Source organism: Panthera tigris, chromosome C1, assembly GCF_018350195.1.
Source record: "Panthera tigris isolate Pti1 chromosome C1, P.tigris_Pti1_mat1.1, whole genome shotgun sequence".
Classification (NCBI taxonomy): Eukaryota; Metazoa; Chordata; class Mammalia; order Carnivora; family Felidae; genus Panthera; species Panthera tigris.
The window spans coordinates 176543075-176564854 of NC_056667.1; the positions used below are offsets into that span (position 1 = coordinate 176543075).

General features: G+C 42.4%; 1 protein-coding gene across 4 annotated transcripts in view; it reads left to right on the forward strand.

Moving 5' to 3' along the window:
• MYO1B (myosin IB) overlaps window positions 1-21780 on the forward strand; it is a 187585-nt gene that overhangs the window by 44336 nt on the left and 121469 nt on the right. For all 4 annotated transcript variants that reach the window (XM_042994938.1, XM_042994939.1, XM_042994940.1 and 1 more), the window contains exon 3: window positions 10304-10419. In XM_042994938.1, the coding sequence (XP_042850872.1) occupies window positions 10304-10419 (116 nt within the window). The remainder of the gene's footprint in view (window positions 1-10303; window positions 10420-21780) is intronic.

A 21780-nucleotide genomic window follows, 5' to 3' on the forward strand; every position in this document is an offset into this window, starting at 1 on the left:
AGGCTACATCAGTATTGACCTTGCGTTTGTAATTTTTTCACTCAGGCAGCTTTTCACAGTTTTGGACTGTGTCTAAAAAAACCCAAAGTGTTGGCTAGACCAAACTGTGTTTTTCAAAAACCAAATAAGACAAAAGTCCTCTTTGGGGGAATCTGGGAAATCTTAACGGATGTCTAATGAAAAACACTGTGGCACGTAATGTCTTCATGTCTTGTGATCAGATTCCCAGGATCTGGGACTCAAGGAGAGGATAAATTCCTCCTCATGAAGTGAGTCGCGTGTTGTCATTTCTGAAGATCCCATCGGCTTATCCTGTATCATCATTTTCTCAGGATCCTAGGCGTTTAACATTAGCTTCATTAAGACATACCTCACATGCTCATCTGATAACTCTTCAATGCTCTGTATACAAAGACCATTTTGTAAGACTTTGGCATCATAGGATGCCTCGAATTTAGCTGAGTTACTAACGTATGTTATAGGCTTTCAAGTCCTGGCTCTCTACAGTGGCCAGCAGATTCCAATAGAGTGAAACTGTGAGGTTCTGTGATCACAGCAGGTAATATTTATGGGACACTTGATGTATCTCAGGTGCTGTGTTTCATGCTTTAACACAGAATCTCATTTAATCCTCAGATGAGGGAGGAACCAATATTCTCCTCCTTGTTCAGATGAGGAAACTGGGGCTTGGAGAAGTTAAGTAGATTACCCAGGAAACCAGAAAACTGCCAGATAACTTGGAACCATAGTTAAACAATATTTCAAAGGCATTTGAAGCAAATTAAATTCTGTATGACATAGAATCTGAGCAAAGAGCTCAAAAACACTTAAGTCACTCTGATTCAGCATCTGACCCCCCCCCACCCCCAAACACACACACACACACACACACACACACACACACACACTGACTGCTCTCAGACTGGATGGAGCTCAGGCCCCTCACTTTGATGTTTGAGGCTCTCTGCAATTTGATCCCAGTCTTATTGTCTGGGTGATTACTCACAGGAGGTCTTTGCTCTAGGCAAGCTGTCTCATTCCTGTCTTTGAAATATGGGTGGGTGGGCCTTTGTACCTCTGTCCATGTTTAATCCATGTTGGAGCATGCGTCAGAATTAACTTCCTTTTTAAGGCTGGATATCTTCCACTGTATCTGTATACTTCATGTTATTTATCCATTCCTCCACCAGCAGATGCTTGGGTTGCTTCACCTTTTGGCTGTGGGGAACAGTGCCACAGTGAACCTGGATGTACAGATAACTGTTTTGAGTCTCTGGCAATTCACACTTAAAAAAAATTTTTTTTGAAGGATGCAACTATCTTAGTAAAATTTTAGAAAAAGAGAGAGGGGTTCAATCATTACCTAAAACCTGAATTCTCCTATGCCACTCTTTGGGGGAACATTACTTTATGTGAATCACGCCCATCCTTTTAGACCTGCTCAAATCTTCTGACTTCCTGGATCATTCTTGGACCTCTGCAGTTCACAGTGACCATTCCCTCAAGCAGACCCGACCCAAAGCACTCACCTAGGCAGTAAGAAGACTAATGACTCGGGGCGGCTGTTGGGTGGCTCAGTTGGTTAAGCATCTGACTCTTGGTTTCAGCTCAGGTCATGATCTCGTGGGATTCTCTCTTCCCCTCTCGCTTTGCCCCTCCCTTGCTCGCTCTCGATCCCTCTCTCTCTCTCAATATAAATAAATGAACATCAAAAAAAAAAAGATGACTAATGACTCATTTAGCCAAGAATCACTTAGATCTTATCTTTTTTTGTGGCCAGACTAGTTAACTCTTAAATTTTATGTTTTATGATGTAAAAGTCTCACCTCCTGAGCTCTATTATAAGCTCCTTGAGAGCACAGACCATAGGAGCGTCTTTTATTTCCCACTCTGCCAAACACGATGTTGTGCGTAAAGAAGGCTCTTAGTAAATGTGTCGCTTGCTTGTTCAGTGGCTGTACCTAAATTCTGTCCAGGCAGTGCAGCCATGTGAAGGTTTATTTTTCCTTGGGTCCAACCCATCCTGGATTTGAACTGTTATCACTGTACAGGTGAAAGTGGCTTGGAGGAACATGGCTTGGAGATGGATTTGGAGGAATCCTACACATGCTTTTAATACTTCCTTGGTGCCATTTTAGGCCAAATCATTAGCATCAAGTAAGATTACTTCATTAAATATTACCTGTGGCATTGCCACTCTCCTGGTTTATTTCTCTAAAGTTAAGGAATGATTATTATACATTGTTTTGCATTTCTTCACGATGGAGGCACAACTTTGTGTGCTGGGATAAACATTAAAAAAAAGTTTTTATTGGGGCGCCTGGGTGGCTTCGTCAGTTAAGCATCCAACTTCGGCTCAGGTCATGATCTCACGGCTTGTGGGTTTGAGCCTCACATCTGGCTCTGTGCTGGCAACTCAGAGCCCACCGCCTGCTTGGGAGTCTGTGTGTGTCTCTCTCTCTGCCCCTCCCCTTCTTGCTCTCTCTTTCTCTCTCAAAAGTAAATAAACACTAAAAAAAAAAAAAATCTTTTTTTTTTTTTTAAGATGAAAAATTTTCTCTGTAACTAGGTCTTTTCCTCCCCCTCCTCTTTTTTTGTTTATCCCTGGTGGCATAAGGATTTCAGCATTCCTCAGGTGATCAAATAAGAAGCTTCTGCCCTACAGATGGTTCTCTGTTACACAAAGGTGAAGATGTTGCCGAAAGGCATTGCACGGTGCAAGTTTTTCTGATTAGGCATTGTTCTTGGCCACTTTCCTTGAAGCTTCGGAGGCCTAACTGATAGCATGGATCGAGTGCTCTGATGAGACGAAAGTGGACTCCTCGTCCTGACTGCACTTTTGTTAGATAGTGTGCTGATACCGCTTAACTTCTTTGTGCTCCATCGTTATGGACCTTAAGGTGGAGACTTCATATCCATCTCATGGGGACTGAAGAAGAGTTTAGAAAAAAGGTGTTTAGGGGCGCCTGGGTGGCTCAGTAGGTTGAGCGTCCGACTTCGGCTCAGGTCATGATCTCACAGTCTGAGTTCGAGCCCTGCATCGGGCTCTGTGCTGATGGCTCAGAGCCTGGAGCCTGCTTCACATTCTGTGTCTCCCTCTCTCTCTGCCCCTTCCCTGCTCATGCTCTGTCTCTCTCTGTCTTAAAAATAAATAAAAACATTAAGAAAAAAAAATTAAAAAAAAAAGAAAAAAGGTGTTTAAGTGCGTATTTTATACCAGCACTTTAAGGTTTGGGGATGAGTTTTTAAGGAGCTGCAGAGATGGTAAACAACTAACTGAAAATCATCCTGAAGAAAATAAGGACACTGGTAGATAGGCAGATGGGATGCCTAGTTAGAGCCTCAGCAAAGCAGGGGCTTTAAAAATATATTTTGGAAAAAACTGGTATTGAAGAGGTGCCAAAGTAGTCATCATGGTGAAAACAAGTCATTGTGGGGTTTCCGTTACACGTATTTTATGGTTTAGTTACAATTTTATTTTCAATTTCATGTGGGGAATTGAAATGTAAACTTCTAGGGGTGCCTCGGTGGCTCAGTTGGTTAAGCGTCCGACTTTGGCGCAGGTCATGATCTTGTGGTTCGTGAGTTCAAGCCTTGCGTTGGGCTCTGTGCTGACAGCTCAGAGCCTGGAGCCTGCTTCGGAGTCTGTGTCTCCCTCTCTTCTCTCTCTGTGCCCCTCCCGTCCCCTCCACTCTCTCTCTCAAAAATAAATATTAAAAAATTAAAAAAGAAATGTAAACTTTTAGAATTTTAGGTGTCTAAAGATCTTCATGTTGCCCCGGGAAGAGCTGTGGTACGAAGGACGTGAAACTGTTCTGACTTTCCTGTGTCTGTCTACTAATGTTTCGTTCACCTAGCATTGCGGGCTTCCACGCAATGGAGACTTGGAAAATATTCAAACTACGCTTCAATGTTTAACTTGAAAAAAGTTTTTTTTTTGGTTGGATATGTTTCCAAAATGTGTATATCCTTGTCCTCAAAATCATAATACTCTGTCTCATTTCAGCCTTTCATAATCCTTCTTTGTTCTGACAAGATGCACTCAGGGCCAGCGGATCTGAGATGCAGGCTCTTACTCTAAACAGCTCTTCATATTTATGCTCTTAAAATTATTTTGATCCCTTCTTACTCCTTTCCTTCCTTTCTTTCTTTCTTTCTTTCTTTCTTTCTTTCTTTCTTTGCTTCTCTTTCTCTGTCTCTTTTTCTTTTTTCCATTAGTGGCCATTGTGTCTTCCCTTAGGGTAGGAGTTCTTAACCTGGCATATCAACTGTATGCAAACTTTTTTTTTTAATTGTTAAAGTTTATTTTATTCATTTATTTTGAGAGAGAGAGAGAGAGAGGAGAGAGGCAGCGTGCATTAGCTGGGGAAGGGCAGAGAGAAGGAGAGAGAGAAACCCAAGCAGGATTCACGCTGTCAGCATAGAGCACCAACACAGGGCTCGAACTCAGGGACCATGAGATCACGACTTGAGCCGAGATCAAGATCCAGCACTTAACCACCTGCACCCTGCAGGCAGCCAGCTGTATGCACATTTTTGTTTTTTTTTCTGGGGAGAAGTGTCATAGCTTTCATTGACGTTTCAAAGGGACCTACAACTAAAAAAAGGTTAAGAAGTGCTCTGTAGCAGTATTTTTCCAACTGTAAGTTTCAACCTATTAATGGGTGATAAAAACCATTTAATGGGTTAGGGCCCGCAGTTTTTTTAAAAAAAATTGTAATGAATAGAGTTGAACAAATAATATCAGTGCATGACATGGTAAGAGTATTTAGGGTTTTGTGAGAGTTTGGTTTCATATATGTGTGTACGTGTGTGTAAATATCTACTCAAATACACACACTTTGTCGTGATGAAAATTTATTTCTCACAATGAGTCGTAGTCAAACATTTGAAACACGCTGTGATAGAATGACCCCAATTTAGAGATGTTGTTGCTGTTTCTCTGTAGTGTGCTGAGAGACCGTACGCCAAGTTCATTAGAAATGTGGCTAAAATGAAAGGACGTGAAGCTAGAAGGACTTTCTTTCCTTTTTGAAATATTTACAGAATTAATTACATAGGAATAAGAGAGGAAAGTAAGATAGAAGGTAGGTCAACAGTGACGCTATCCCAGTGCTGCCACTGGGAGTAAAACACAGTCGTGTGGGTCCTGAAGGTAAACACCACAAGCAGTGGTTTTCACCTCTGGTTTTCACCTCTGGCCTTCTCTGGGGACATGTTAAAAGATGTGAGAGCCTGTCTGCTCCCAGACCATTGAAATTGAATCTCTGAGGATGGGGTTCTGGAAGAACTCTCTTCTAGAATAAAATGCATGGTCTTTGGGGTGTATATGTATCAGGGGTCTTTCTTCTGGGTTCTGAATTGCTGGATGCACGTCCTCCAGAAAAGACCTCAGTTTTCACTGTGATCACAATAGGAATACACAAGTATTATTTGGTTATTCACAAGGCATCTGTTCTGGAATGCTACAGATATCTGAAGTATGAAGACGGAGATTGTTTTGACCTGGGAATGTTTGAACATTCTTGATTTAATGTCTGCCCTTGAGAAGTGAAAGATAAAAGTTGCTAATTGTGCCCTTTGTAAGAAGGTAGAGCCTTTCCTCTTTCTCTTCCCTTTTCTTTCCAACTTACTCCTTCCCCTCCCCTCCCCTCCCCTCCCTTCCTCTCCTTCTCTTCCCTTTTCCCTCCTGGATGTCAGAGACTGGTCCCATAGGGCGGTGGGAATAAAGGGAACTTTCCAGTGTTGTGGTGGTAGAGTGCACATGCTTGAGTTCTTGGAGGTGCCAAGGGGTGGGAACATGGAGGTGGTGAGCTAGGTAGTGGCTGAGATGGTTAGGTTGGTTATACTGAATAAACAAGTACATACATACGTATATATGAGGCTAATGAGAGCCAGGCTTGTCTCTGTTGGAGGAGGTCGATAGAACGTAATTGGTAGGTGATCTTGGCCATTATGTGAAAGGAATCCCTTTCAGTGTAATTAGCCTAATGGAAGAACATCCTCTGGATTCCAGTAGGAGTTTCTCTGTGTGAGTCCTTTGGGGCACAGGGACAAGGCTGAAGTGTGAGCCCAGCCATAGAAGTGGCCTGCTGGGAAATGAAGTAGGCTGTGAGACACCTTTCTGTGGGCTCCCTTGGTGCTGGCACCATCTGAGCTCTGTAGTAGTAGTTTGTTGATGGACACGGGATCTATGCACCTCTTATTTCCAGTCAAGTAAGTAAGTGGAGCTCTAGGGGGCAAGGGATGGATCCTTGTTGCTGCTCCCTTTTGTAAGATTTGTAAGTATTTCTGTGTTTCCTTTTTTTTCTCCTTGGCATATTCAGAATAAAAAGGACACACCCAGCCCTTTTATGTACTTGTCTTTTTTTTTAATTTTAAGATTAAAAATTTTTTTTTAAATTTATTTTTGAGAGACAGAGCATGAACTGGAGAGGGGCAGAGAGAGAGGGAGACAGAATTGAAGGCAGGCTCATGCTGTCAGCTCAGAGCCCGACATGGGGCTCGAACCCACGAATCCTAAGATCGTGACCTGGGCTGAAGTTGGACGCTCAACCCAGGTGCCCCTTTATGTACTTGACTTTAAGAAACTCTGTGTCTTGGGGCGCCTGGGTGGCTCAGTCGGTTAAGCGGCCAACTTCGGCTCAGGTCATGATCTCACGGTCCGTGGGTTCGAGCCCCGCGTCGGGCTCTGTGCTGACAGCTCGGAGCCTGGAGCCTGTTTCAGATTCTGTGTCTCCCTCTCTCTGACCCTCCCCCGTTCATGCTCTGTCTCTCTCTGTCCCAAAAATAAATAAACGTTAAAAAAAAAAAAAAGAAACTCTGTGTCTTATCTGCAACCTCTTGATGCCGGTGGTTACTTAATGAGTTCGTTTGTAGTTCTTTCTAGACCATGGTGCAATAAGAAGATACTAACTTTAAATAGTATACAGTTGCTTGTTAAAAAAAAAAAAAAAATGTCTGTCAATTGTAAGTCCAGGTGTTAATTGATGTAAACATGAACTATCTGGTCCCTGTTGTTCTGATCCCCAAAAGGGAGTTTTAATCTGGTATTGCAGTTACCTGAATGGAGAATGGATAGCTGCCTAAAACCAGAGTAGATCTGTAAACTCCACCCAGCCAATCAGCTGCTGCTGGGGATTCTTTCCTGTCTCAGACAAAGGAGGACTGTGACTGAACATTTGAGTTATTCTCTTGGTACGTGTGGGAATATTTAAATCTTCGATTAATGCATAAAGACCCTTCAAGGAAAAAACCCTTATAAACAGTAAGGGCAGGTGTCATGGTAAAGGACAAACCTAGTAGGAATTCACGATTAGAGGATACATATCTGAAACATATACATAAAGTAGAATGGAGAGATAGCACAGTTACTTTTACTGTTTCCTTATTGAGATTGATAAAACTTGCCCTTCACTGATTTGTTGAGCTCTGTTGGTCTATCAGTAATTGTTGCTGGGTTAACAAACCAGCTCCCCAAATGAGTGGCCTAAAACAACAACCATTTATTTGTGCACAGTTCTCTGGGATCGCAGTTTGGGCTGATGTCAGCTTGGTGTATTTTCTCCTGGTCTCACCTGGAATCACACATCTGACCTTAGGCATCTGGTGGCCTAACTGGGACTGGATGGCTTAGAATGGCCTCAATCATATGTCTGATGGTTGGTTGTCAGACTGTGCAATTCAGGGCACCTTGGCCATCTACGTGGCTCAAGTTCATTCACATCCTGGCTTCCAGCCATAGCCATAAAAAAGGGGTTCATCCTATACAGGTACTATTCAAGCCTCTGCTTGTGTCTCATCTTATTTTAAAAAAAATTTTTTTAACATTTATTCATTTTTTGATAGAGACACAGTGTGAGTGAGGGAGGGGCAGATAGAGGGAGACACAGAATCTGAAGCAGGCTCCAGGCTCTGAGCTGTCAGCACAGAGCCTGACGCGGGGCTCAAACTCACGAACCGTGAGATCATGACCTGAGCCGGAGTCGGACGCTTAACCGATTGAGCCACCCAGGTGCCCCTTGTGTCTCATCTTATAATGTCCCATTGGACATTTGACAGTCAAGTCACATAGACAAGTCCAAACTGAAAAGCTGGAGGAGTAAACTGTATCTCTTGATAGAAAGAGTGGCAAAGTCACATTTCAAGGGGGTCTGCCTGCAGGGGTGGAAGGAATTGTTCTCACCATCTTTGCAAACAATATCCCACAGTAGGAGCCTGAGGGAAAAGGGTATACTTTAAAGATTTGCAACACGTGGCATAAAGGTTTAATAAAATATTAGGCACTGTATACGTACTTGCTATTATATTTCAACAAAAGAACAGTTACACGTGAGTCACTTTCTTAGATGAACTGGCCCTGTCTGCATTGGTCATTCAGTTAACCAGTATTTATGGGACATCATTAAAAGGTCAGGCCCTTTCTAGGTGGTAGGGAAAGAGCTGGGGAAAAAAAAGCACACGATTCAGTTACGTATAAAAGTCACAAGTAACAAAGAGAAATGTGTTAACTCAGTAGTGTGGCTTTTGATTTTGAGGTTGAGGTAGCAGAGTTTGCTCTTTCTGTAAGAATGCCATAGAGGCAGATTTTTATCAAGAGGTTAGCCACCGTGAAGTGTGGTTTTAGGGAGCACCTTGATCATTGGTTTCTCTGCCAACAGCAAATACGTATTTCAATTATTGTGTTCAAGAAATTACCTAAAAAAGGAGAGTCATGTACTTTTCTACTGAAGAAGGACGATCTTTTAATCAACAGATACTAAAAGAAGAACCAGTCATTATATTTTCATATCTACCAGTGTAGCTAGTGTTAGTTCGAAGCTAGTGAGACAGTATTTCCATCTCTAGCATCCGCTGGCCCAGGTAGGTTGGAGTGTGAAGAAACCTTCTTGAAAAAGTCCTGTCCAAATGGGGTAAGTGAGGAAACTTGGAGTCATCTCTTGTCAGGCCAGATTAATTGGTCCTTGTGATAGAATGTCAGAAATGAATGCCAGAAATAAATGGAGAAGCTTGCGTGGGAACAGAGTTTTCTTTCATAACTGTGGTCTTGTCTGTGCTTGATAGGATGAAAAAGTATGTGTAGAAATGACCTGTTCAGTTTTCCAGGTTGGGGGAGAAGTCTTTTGTAATTAAAATAATTGTGACCCATGTTACAAAGAAATCATAATATTAAAGAATGTTAAAATGTTCGTACTGCTTTCTATTCTGTTCAATTTTCTGGAAAGATCTTGACAGTCTTGAATCCAGTAATGGAAATACTGGACAAATTTGTTGCTCTAAAAATGCCACCTTTTGTTGCATGCACTGGAAAGGTGGGGAAGTTAGAGCTGACTTTTTTTTCCCCTTCTTTTTTTCCTTTCACCTTTTTCTTAAAGCAGTTTTTATCACTTAACGTATTTTTGTTAGTGTCCCCTGTAATGTTGAAACTGAAAGGAAAAATGAAGCCACTAAAATGAGTTCCAGTTACGTGACTTTGGCTTGTGGCATTGTGCTAGTCTTTGTACAAAATGAACTGAACCAGACTACTCTTGCTTGCCAGGAATTCCAGATCAAAATGGAAGGGAAGATTAATAGTGTTCCAGTTTGTAGTGTGAGAGGGTTAATGTGTGCTAAAATAAAGTATTGGTCCCTCCAGAAGTACATTTAAATTCTACCTTAAATTTAAATTCGACATTAAATGTACCCTCCTTTACAAAGTGCATTTAAATTCTGATATTACAGTACATATAATATGAAATTATGTTGTTTGAAGGCCCAAGGGATAACTGTGGCTCTCAAATGGAGTTGGGCGCTGTCTCAGCCCTTTGGAGAGATTGACAGGCTGGGGTAAGAGCAGTGCCAAAGTAGAGGCCTGTTTGATAGGTGTGGATGTGGTTCAGGAGGAGGGAGGCCCTGGGTTCCAGTGGGCTCAAACAGGAGGCTAAAGATGAGAGAAGGAAACACCAGTTCTAATGAGTAAGAGAGAGCCTAGCTGTTGCTCAAAATTAGCTGTGGCTGGTGACGAAATTTTTGGCAAGCGTCACAGGATTTTGGAGAACTCTTATCCAAGATCATAAATTAATCTGGAGATTTATTTTGAAAGGTATTTTCAATGTCCAAATCTATGCCTTCCACTTATCAACAAAATGAATGAACGCTATTGGCCATCTGTCTTCAGAGATATTAAATGTTCTTGAAAAGTGTGAATGGTCAAGGAGTAGAGATAGTTTTGTGTTTCAAGAGGGTGAAACCATGAGATACTGACCTAAGTTGTTAAAATACATCCTGTGTAATCATGGGGGATATTTTCTTCTTGCTTTTGCAGACGTATATTGGAAGTGTGGTTATATCCGTTAACCCATACCGGTCCTTGCCCATTTATTCACCAGAGAAAGTGGAAGATTACAGGAATAGAAATTTTTATGAGCTGAGCCCTCACATGTAAGTACGGTATTAAAGCATTAAGTTTCTCTTTCACTCCAGAGATGTGTAGTTGACAGATGTGTCCAGCTGTTTCCTTTGAGTCTCAGGAAAATGTTTTCGTCATTTTTTAAAATTAGATAAAGGAATGTGGAAGTTAATTGTTATTGCCTTATTTTAAAGAAAAAAAGACAGAATACTTCATTGGGCGTCAGGCCCTTTAAGTTCTGAAATATTTGGGTTCAGTATGTAAAATATGTTCTGTTAAAAATTTTGTGTAAGTAGCAGCTGCTGCTAATTATTTCTGCAAATAAAACAAGAATGTGCATTGTTTATTCTTTTAAAGAGCCCAAGCAGCATTTTCATAAAGTTGGATCCAGAAAGATCCCAAGTGTTGAGTTGTGTAATGGTTTTTGAGCAAGAGGAAGAAATAGTACCTTCAGTTTATAATCTTCACAGACATTTTTCACCAGATGTGTATATCAGACCAATGATTTCACCTTCCCTGAAGCTGGACACTTGTTTGATTTTTCTGAAGGTCACTTGTTAGTGTAAAGAATTTTTGTAAATAATAATCTACAATAATCACATAGTGCCAAGGTTGAAAAACCCTGCACTAAAGTGAAAGAGCCTGCAGAGTTTCAGTTGTGTTCTAGCAGAAAAGAATTTTCTCTCTGTGATTGAAGATGAGCTATGGGCTCTGTTGACTTTGATAGAAAGTAAAAGCTAATAATTAAAAGATATACATACCCCTGTCTTAGATGTTTCCCTTGTTGATAGAGCGCATAGTGACATTTTTGGACTGTTTGGAACTAAAGATTTAAATAATTCCTTAAAATGGTTGTTCAAAGCTAAATGTTATCTATTTTACCAGTCAAGTGGATTCTGATTATTCTGTTTTCTTCCAGAAGTAGATTTTGCAAGTACATCTTGTTTCATTTTGCTTTGAAATTTGTTTTATAAAGTTATCCCTGAGGTTAAGTCCGTGTCGTGAAATATTTTATTTGATGCCTGAATATTTATTTTAAATCCTCGGCCTTGAAGCCATGCTTCCCAAAATAAGATGCTTGGATAAGCTGTGTGAGAATCCCCTAGAAGCTTATGAAATATCTAGCTTCCTAGGTCTTACCTCTAACAAACCAGGAATGTACATTTTTCACAAGCTTTCCAGGTGATTCTTAAGTACATGCACATTTGAGAACATGTTGTCCTAGATGTGTATTTACAGATGTTTTCCTTTCCTTAACTGCTTATTGCAAATCGTGATCTTTACTGCAAATAGTCTTAATGATATAACAATGGCTTGTATTCATTGAGCACTTACCATGTGCAAGCACTGCTCTAAATACTTTACGTGTATGATAACTCATTTTATTCTCAAAATAATTCTGTAAGGCACATACTGTTACAAACGGGGAAGTTTTACCAAAGCCACACAGCTCATGGATGGGGAGCCAGGCTGTGAAAACAGTCATCTGCTGTGCCTCTCAGCCAGAAATGGATTCTGCCCTTTTCATGGTAGGGACTCTTGCTGTGCACTTCTGTCCACACACGAGGCCCTCCAGGGTAACCTTAGCTATGCCTCCGTTTATCTCCAGAGACCATCCTTCTTCCATTTGCAGCTTTAATTTCCAGTTTGGGGATATTTAGATATATAATAGATGTCTATTCTGAACGAAGAGGTTCACGCCCTGTTATATCCATGTTTATCCCTGCCCTTGAAAGATTTCTAAGAGTCTGTGTGGCACTGCTATCCCTGGTTTACCCCTTTTACTCCTCAAGGAAAACAACTACGATCAGCTATAAAATAAATATCCAATGTGCTTAGAATAAAAACAAAATCTTTTTTTTTTTTTTTTTAACTCAAGAAATGTTTATTAGATTGAGTTAGGTGACAAAAACTTTTTTCCATGGTCTATAAAACACTGCATGGGGTGACTGTGCAAGGTCCAAGTTTACCTATGAATCTGAATTTGTGAGATATCTATCACACCCCTTTCCCATCTCCCTTTGTTCTTTCACTCCTTCCTACCTGTGTCATCTTTGCATATTCTGTGCCTTGGCCTGGAATGCTTTTCCCTCCCTTTTCCCCCAGGCAACTCCTGTTCTTCCTTTAGATCTCAGATTGCATTAGACCTCCTCGGGGAAGAACCTGCCCTCACCCTCTCTGGCCAAGGTCAGATCTATTATTGCCCTTGTCACAGTTACAATTTAACAGTGCTTTATGAGATTATTTGATTCCTGTCAGCCTCACCTGCCATGCCAGCTCACCATAATATTCTCAGCATCCGAAAGTAAGTTCGGTGCTGAAAACATGCTGAACACTTCCTTCCTCCACTTACTTGCGAACTATGTAATCTTGAGCAAATGGAAACAAAACTTCAACTCAGAAATTAAGCAGTTTGATCTGTTGAATGGGAAAATAATTATTAACTCCTAGGCTTTTTGTGAGGGATAACTGTCTGGTAGATATTTAGGTAATTATCTGGCATACGGAGAGTACTTAGTATGGAATGGGTCACTGTAGTGAATTGTATGCAATGGGCCCTGTAGTGAATTGATAGTGGCTGCTATTCACAGTGATTACAATTGTGTGTGGGACCCATTTCAAACCTCTAACACGCTCTTTCTTCCCAGTTTCTCCTCCATGGTGGGACATTTTCCTCTCCTTTAAGGCATTTTCCTGCATTATTCTTTGTGAATGTCCATCTCTGACAGTGTCTGAAATAGGGTCAGTGATACCTAGATTACCTACTAAAACCTAATCTGACATTCTCAGGTAGTAGTTGTTATAGTAATACGAGACAAAACGAGAGGCCTCTGGGTGGCTCAGTGGGTTAAGTGTCTGACTTCAGCTCAGGTCATGACCTCATGGTTTGTGGGTTCGAGCCCTGCATTGGGCTGACAGTGCAGAGCCTGCCTGGGAGTCTCTCTCTCCCTCTCTCTGTCCCCCCTCCCCCACTTGTGGGCATGCTTTCTCTCTCACTCTTTCAAAAGTAAATAGAAATACACTTTAAAAAAAAAAGATAAGATTAGTTTAGGCTTTTGATGCATTCTAGCCATAACTATTTCAAGAATTTGGTCCCAGTTTGAAGAAAAATCTTAAATAGCTGCTCAGACCACATATACTTTGAGAATTTTGCCAATTAATTTACCTCAGATTACATTTGGAAATTAACTTGACCTGTTGTTTGCCGTGAGCCATCAGAACCTCCAGATATTTCCCTTACAACTCATGTTTTTAAAGGTGTCCAGAAATTATCTTTCTTTATTTTTTTTAACAAAATTTTTTAATGTTTATTTATTTTTGAGAGAAGAATGTGTGTGTGGGCAGGAGAGGGGCAGAGAGAGAGGGGGTGGAGAGATAGAATCCTAAGCAGGCTCCACACACCGTCAGCACAGAGCCCAAGCGAGGCTCGAACCCATGAACCAAGAGATCGTGACCTGAACCAAAACCAAGTGTTGGATGCTTAACTGACTGAGCCACCCAGGCGCCTCTTATCTTTCTTTAAATGCCAGACAACTGAACAATATTTACATTTCATGTAAGTATGGGACTTTGAGATAGCGGACATGTATAAATGAGTAAAATGAAACTAAATAGTGGCTTCTTACCTACACTCCTTTTCAAAGGTAGTTTTATGTTGTCATACCCCTTCTCCTCTCTTCTGTGAACTCCTATCCCCTTTATGTTTGGAGTCACCCCTTGAGCAGGCTATCCTTGGGGGCATGCCCAGAGAAATGAAGGCTCCACGGGGCAGCATAGATGACACCGTGCCTTTCTCTTTGTGTAAGGAGTGTCTTTCCCACGTGATTTTCAAATTCTTTGCACATAAGGAATTTTTTTACCACGTCCCGGTGAGGACTTAGTACTTTTCAGGTAACTCACGAACTGCATTCATGGAGAACTGCCTCAGACCACAGAACCTCATAGATGGGAAAGAATGGCAAGAGCGATGAGGAGACTAATCGACCTACTTAATCTCTTCCCATTCAGAATAGCACCAGGACAATACACCTTCTGAGATTTTATTTACCAAATCCACTTCCTTTTGGTGGATGATTGCTTTGTGATCTTGCAGCCCTAGATACCACTTTATTACCATTCTGTGGATCCACCTAAAATCAGCACATGCTACTTCCCTTCCCAGAAGCCTTCCTGGGCTCCCTAGTTGAGTGAACTCCCAAGTTCCGTGGCTTAGTATTCAAGCTCTGCACCGTCTAGCCTCAGTTAGCGCTCTTCTCCAGGCCCCCACACACCAGCAACCTCCTTCATGCAACCTCCTTCCGAGTCCCAGCCTTTTATGTCTCCTCCTTTCCTCTCCTCCTGCTGCATACCCATCTCTGTTGTTAAAACCTCGCCAGTCTCCTCGGGTCTGTCTGAAAGCCCAAACCACAAGTGACTTCTCCTGCCTCTGAGTTACCGGAACCACCTGTGATCCCACACCCCACTTTTCTTACTGCGGTTTGTTGTGTTTCTATGTCATCCTCTTTAATGAGATGGAAGTTACTGTAGATCAGGAACCTTGTCCTGCATACCTCTGTGGCTCTCTCAGTGCTTTTTCTCTTAAGAGTTCAGTGACAATAGAGCAAAAGAGCTTTTATAATTTTTCATTACATTTTACTTGTGTTATCTCATCTCTGGCAATTCAATGAAATAAAACTATTCTTAGTAGGATATTTACAGTGTTCAAAATTTCGTGGAGTATAATGGGAACTTCTTCACATTCTTATAAAAGAAGTAAGCTAAAATAGTATTTTTATGGTGCCCTTCAACCCTGGGTGTTCAGACCCAATTTATTCATGATACAGAGCACTTTCCTGACGTGTCTAGCCAAGGGACATGGTGACATAGAAGGAAGAGAGTGTGTTGTAGCCCCAGCCAGCAACCCCTTCAGGTGGTCACAACCCAAGAGAAAGCTGAAATGTGTCCGTAGCTTAGGATATAATGTGGTAGCCATATTACTCGGGGCATTACAAGCACTGTTTGAAGCAAGCAGTCTTTCCCTTTTAGTAAATGAAAAAAAACCCTGCAACAAGTTTTAAAAACGGAGAAAACTGGCTTAAGGCTTTGAAAAATTTTGTTATTCTCACCTAAAAATGAGAAAGTAATGGAGGATTTGGACAGTGCTCATGTCAGTGGTCCAGACATGAGCCCTCTGTCACTAGGGAGCTTTTGACCCCTAATTCAGTGCCAGATTGATTTTATAGGACCACATGCCATCACCCGTAGAATGACATTGCTGGAAGGCTTGTGTATTTTGAGTCTTTGTTTCTTCTGTTATCCTTTTACTCAAGGTAAACCAGATAAATGTTACAAAGAACATTTCTGGCTATATTTCAAAATATACTAGTGCTGTGAGTGTCCAAAGCTTAGGATAAAGGTCCAGGACAGAAGATCCAGATGTTGTCCCTTTTAGGATATCAGTATTTTTTCTCTGCAGCCGACTTGACATTCTGTGAATAAAATTGTATTTATTTTGAGAACTCTTATGACAGTTCGATCCTGAATTCTCATAGAGGTTGCTTGTGTATCAGAGTGTGAAAGTGCTAATTCTTAAGGAGAGACAGAGAGAGAAAGTTAGTTGATGCGATACCATGTTGCTGAGGCTTTTGTATTATTTCTCTCATCTTACTTTTGGAGTAACTGAGCCTCTGATTGGTTCTGTACCTCTCCAAAAACCACTTGCAGAAACAGATGTGGGGCTTTCCCATTTAGCATTCTTTCCACTTACTGCTTTAGGAAAGTTACTCATTTACTGAGCAAATATTTATCGAGCGCTCCCCCTGTGCCAGGCTCTCTGTCCGGCCCTGGATGCAGTTGTGAGCAAAGCAGATAAAATTCCTGTCTCCTTGATGGGGAGACAGTCTTCTGACTTAAGTATATAGAAACCCAGATTGTTGCAGCCATCAGTTAGGAGGGAAACCGACAGAGCAAAGGCAAGGAAGCTTTTGTGGAAGACAATGTGAATGTAGATAGTTTTCTTAGAAAGCACAGTTGGTTCCCGTTCTCTCGGGTGGTTTGCGTTAGGAGCCGATAGGTTGTCGTCTGGAAGATTTTGCATCTGTGCGGACCTGTGACCAGCGTGAGTGGCTTGACAGAGTCCGCACTCCATCTTGAGTTCTGGTGTAGGCTCCTTAAGCTGACATTTCTGTGGAAGGACACCGTCATGAAAATAGTTGGAATTGCCTTGTACCTTTCTGCACGACTCTCATGGCTCACGATGAGCAGAAGGCAGTCACCGTGCTTGCTTTTAGTCTTGCCAGACATTTGTTTGATTCTGGACAACCATGGATTAGAAAACTTCTTGATTTGGAGAGACTGTGGAGTTTCATATTAGCCGTACAGCTGTGCCGTGGAGGTGGGTGAAGGACAGCTGTTCAGCTGAAGGCTTCCTGAGTTCGTGGTGAGAAGGACCATTTCTGGGCCTAGCCCAAACTCAGTTTTTACAAAGCTCCGTGTACTGACTTCCAACCTTTGTTGCCCAAGCCTTTATTCTCAGTTTATCTTATTTTTAAGTTTATTTATTTGAGAGAGAGAACACGCCTACAAGTGAGAGGGAGAGGGGCAGAGAGAGAGGAGAGAGAGAATCCCCAACAGGCTCCATGCTGTCAGTGCAGAGCCCAACGCAGGGTTCAAACTCACAGACTGTGAGATCGTGGCCCGAGTGGAAATCAGGAGTCCAGTCAGACACGTAACCGACTGAGCCACCCAGGTGCCCCTCAGTTTATTGTTTTATTGGGTATATATTCCTGGCAGAAAGACACCTCAACTAATTTCTCTTTCAGATTAAGAACCTTTCTAAACTAAAGTTGGAAGGTTGGATCTATGCCACCAGAATGAGTTTATCATGAAAATCATTGTTTCTGTATGTCTGAGAAGTCTCAGAGTCCTAATTTCTAGATCCCTAATGAGAATTTATATCACTTCTCACAAAGTACACATCTCAGACTTGGAAGTTTATTTTGAGAAGTGTGTTGGCAATGCCTAGCACACATGCTACCCAGCATGCATGGTTATGTCACTGATACCCTCTTAAAGGGAAAAGTTTGGTTCTTTTTTTTTTTTTTTAATTAAAAAAAAATTTTTTTTTAGTGTTTATTTATTTTTGAGACAGAGAGAGACAGAGCATGAATGGGGGAGGGTCAGAGAGAGGGAGACACAGAATCTGAAACAGGCTCCAGGCTCTGAGCTGGCAGCACAGACCCCGACGCAGGGCTCGAACTCACGGAACGCGAGATCATGACCTGAGCCGAAGTCGGACGCTTAACTGACTGAACCACCCAGGCGCCCCGGAAAAGCTTGGTTCTTAGGAAAATAGGTTTCTTCCTGCTGGAGTGTTACAGGTCTTTGACAGGCCCTGAGAAATTCTCCAACATTCTAGAAAAGATCTATTTCATCCAAAGGAGTGGCACTGAGGCCTCAGCCCTGAAAATGATTAATCTAACATTTTACTCCCAAAAGAGAACTATAGTTGGAGCCCGTGTGGGGAGCCCTGTCTAGAGAGAGTGTGTTTAGGGTAGGTGGCCAGGGGCACCCCCTTTGTTGTCGAAATGAGAAGCATGGCCATGTCTGTTGCTGGGGCTTGTGTGGCAGCAGGGCAGTGTAGGTAGGGCAAAAGGAGCTGTGTCGAGTTTGTCTAAACAGGGGTCAGCCAATACTAGTCCTGATCCAGTCTGGGGCAGTTAGCAAAGCCAGAGATAATGGAAGCAGAGTTTAGTGAAGCGTGTCGGGTCCCACACTTTGGAGACTGGAGAGGCAGGGGTGCGTCCTGGGGCTGTCCTGGGATAGACAGCCCTAGTGTACCAGCCCCAGCAGGGGTCTTCTTGCCGCTGCACTGTCCAAAATGTTCTTCCTTCCCAGCCCCAGCCTGTCTCAGGGATCCCACGTCCCCACGTGGAAGTGGGGACACCAACCAAGTGTCTAACCATCCACTTCAGTTCTGACACGACTCAGATTTGGGGCGGGTTTCCCAGGCCAGGGCCTCACATCCCTGCTTTGGATGCCTGCTGCGAGTGGAGTGCCCCGGCCACCCACACTTCTGCTCAGCTGATCACAAATTTGGGGGTTTCCACAACCTTCCTTAGGTTCAGTAATTTGCTAGGGTGACGCCTAGAACTCGGAAAACACTTTACATCTGTTGGTTTATTACAAAGGAGAGAACTCAGGGACAACCAAAAGGAAGAGATGCATAGGACCAAGTGTGGGGGAGGAGGGGTGCACCGTTTCCATGCCCTCTCTGGACATGCCAGCTTGCCAACACATCACTGCTTCCACCAGCCCGGAAGCTCCCTGAATCTCCTTGTTCGGAAGTCTTTATAACCCAGCCTGCTGCTCCTTCTTCCCTTCCCCGAGGTGGGGAGATGGGACTGTAAGTTCCCACTGTTTCATCATGCATTTGGTCTTTCTGGTTAGCAGCCTTCATCCTGGAGCCACCGGGGGTCCACCTTGAGTCACCTCAGTAGCATAAACTCAGGTGTGGGTGAAAGGCACTTGTTGTGAATAACAAAGAACATTCCTATCGCTCAGGAAATTCCAAGGGTTTTAAGAGCTCTGTGCTAGGAGACCAAATACGTTTCTTACACCACAGATGTGGACATGTGCATGCATCATTCTTGAGGGTTAGCTTCCTGAAACCAAGTTGCTGCTGGAGTTTCTGTATGATGCCCTGGAAACCGGAATCAGTGCGCCTCCTTTTTCCAAGAAATATCTTAAGGGTAGTTCACCAGTTCAACTCAATAAACACTGAATGTCATAAAGACCCAACTGTCAGCTCCCCGCTTAGGCGCCCCCCTCCACATGGGCCCTGGATCCCATCCAGCCCTTCTTGTAGTCCTGAAGGACATCACTCGAGGATTTTCTCTCCACTGTATCCTCAACTCTTCCTTCTCCCTGTTCCCTTCCTACTGACCCACATGCTCTAATGGTTCCTGTGATTCTACGACTCTTAGCTATAGCAGTTTCCTTCTGTCATAAAACTCTTTGAAGAAGTTGCACATACTTGTTGGGTTGGACTTTTATCTCCCCACTCAGCTATGGCTATTCTTTTCAAGATCACTTGGGACCTCCGTGTTGCCAAATCCAGCTGTCAATTTTGAACCTTTATCTCCCTTTAAATATCAGTAACATTTGACAATATGACCAATTCCTTCCTGAAATCCTCTTTTAAAAATTTGGCTTTCTGGCCTCCACACTTTCCTGTTTTCCCCGAGCCCACTGGCTGCTCCATGTCCAGCCTCCCCTGGATGTGCCTCTTCCTCGTGCTCTGAAAGTGAGCACGTCTGAGGGCCTGATTTTGGACCTTTCCTTTTCTCTTCTGTAGGCATTGGTTACATGAGCCTCTGTGGGCTTTAAATGCCCTCTACGTGCTGATGCACCCAGAATTAGGCGTCTAGTTTGGACTTCTCCCCTGAGCTCCTGGCGATTCAACATATTCAACTCTTCAGTATCTCCTTGGGTATCCAAGAGGCATCTCCTCAGACTATTTTACTTTTCTTCATTAATCATTATCTGACATTTCACTAGTGTTCATTCATTGATGTCTTTATTGTTTGGTGGGTTTTTTTAGTGCTTATTTATTTTTGAGAGCGAGAGACCTAGCATGAGTGGGGGAGGGGCAGAGAGAGAGGGAGACACAGAATCCGAAGCAGGCTCCAGGCTCTGAGCTGGCAGCACAGAGCCTGACGCGGGGCTCAAACTCACGGACTGTGAGATCATGACCTGAGCTGAAGTCGGACGCTTAACCGACTGAGCCACCCAGGTGCCGTGATGTCTTTATTGTTTGTCTCCTGGGCTGGAATGCCCTCTCCACGAGAGCAGGGGCTTTGTTTACTTCTCACAACCACGTATCCACAGCAGTTGGAATAACACCTGACAAAGAGCGGGCACTCCATAAAATATTCGTTGGGTGAGCGGATGAATGAATGAATCTGGGGGTCTACTATTTGTTAGAAACTGTGTGTAAAAGGCACACGTGGTCGTTGTCTTCAAGAAATTTCCAGTCTAGTTGGAGGGAGTGGGGGAATGGCTACGTAAATGGGTCATTTTATTATAATAGCATACTTGCAATGACAAGGAACAAGTGGGAAGTACAGAAAAATTAGTGGCTTCAGGGATTCTGAAGACACCATCTGTGTTGAGTCTTGCAGAAGGAATTCTAGAAATAGGTGGCCACTATAGTGTGGTAACTAGCTATGTAGAAGATAAAGCAATAGGCCAGTTTGGGCTACAGCACAGTGAACCAGGAATCTTAGGAAGGCAAAAGGTGTTTGAGTTGAGATGATAGCTACATATAGAACTTTTTTTTTTTAATAAAACATTCAGATACCAGTCTACTTGAATCCTTGGGAGTATTGAAGGGTTACGAAGGTCACTCCTAAGTAATAGGAGGAGAATTTGAGATGAGGGCAGTACTTAAAATTACAGGCTTATATGTCTGGAAAAATTGTCATCTTGCATTTTCAGTCACCAACTGGAAAAAATGTTCAGACTTGTTAAATATGCCTAAATATGTATTTGTACAAATGCAGTGTTTTAATGAATGAGTGGTGAGTGGCTGAATGTTGAAATGACTTATAAGTGGAAACAAATGTTAATTCATTATGTTTTATGACAGAACCTCTAGTTGCTATTGGTGATCAATCATATTATTCAGGAGGAGGAACATGTGATACAGACCATCAAAATCAATATACTGAATTTCAGCCATTATTGACTTCCATAAAGGGTGCACACTCCTTTGGCTATGAAGCCATTCCCTTGAGGTAGTGTTTGCTGTCTAGCTGCGTGGGTGTTCAGCTGGTGGTCTGAAAATCATATTCTCAGTTACATTAGGAACATTCTAAGCCTTATAGATGGCTTGGCCTAATGTAAAAAGATTAGCAATAGAGGAGTAAATTAGAACGCATACACTTTCTATTAATCTTGTTCCTTCAGTCCACCTCAACAGCAAAAAATTAGAAAACACCTGGAGGGAGGGAGGATTTGGCTGGTTTGCACCATGGATCTGTCTACCTTTGGGAAATGCATGCAGGCATATGCTTAGGTTGCCTCCTTTTTAAGACTTTAGATTGCCATTAGAGGGATTCATTCCCACTTTCGTATTCTATAGTTTCATAAAGTATGGATCTCTAAGAGCTCTTGGATATTTCTTTAGAATTGCTAATTTTTAAGCTATTGCTTTGATTGCTTTCAAAAGATGTACTCTCCTGTTCATAGGCCCAACCTCACATTCAGTCCTTTAGTGTTGCTGTTGCTTCTGTGTTTATAACTGTCTTGTCCATTATTAAGAATGGAGGCTTATATATAACTTGCCCATGTGAATAACATTATGGATAAAAACAAGGACATTGAAAATGGCAGAATCCCATTGAGGTCACAGA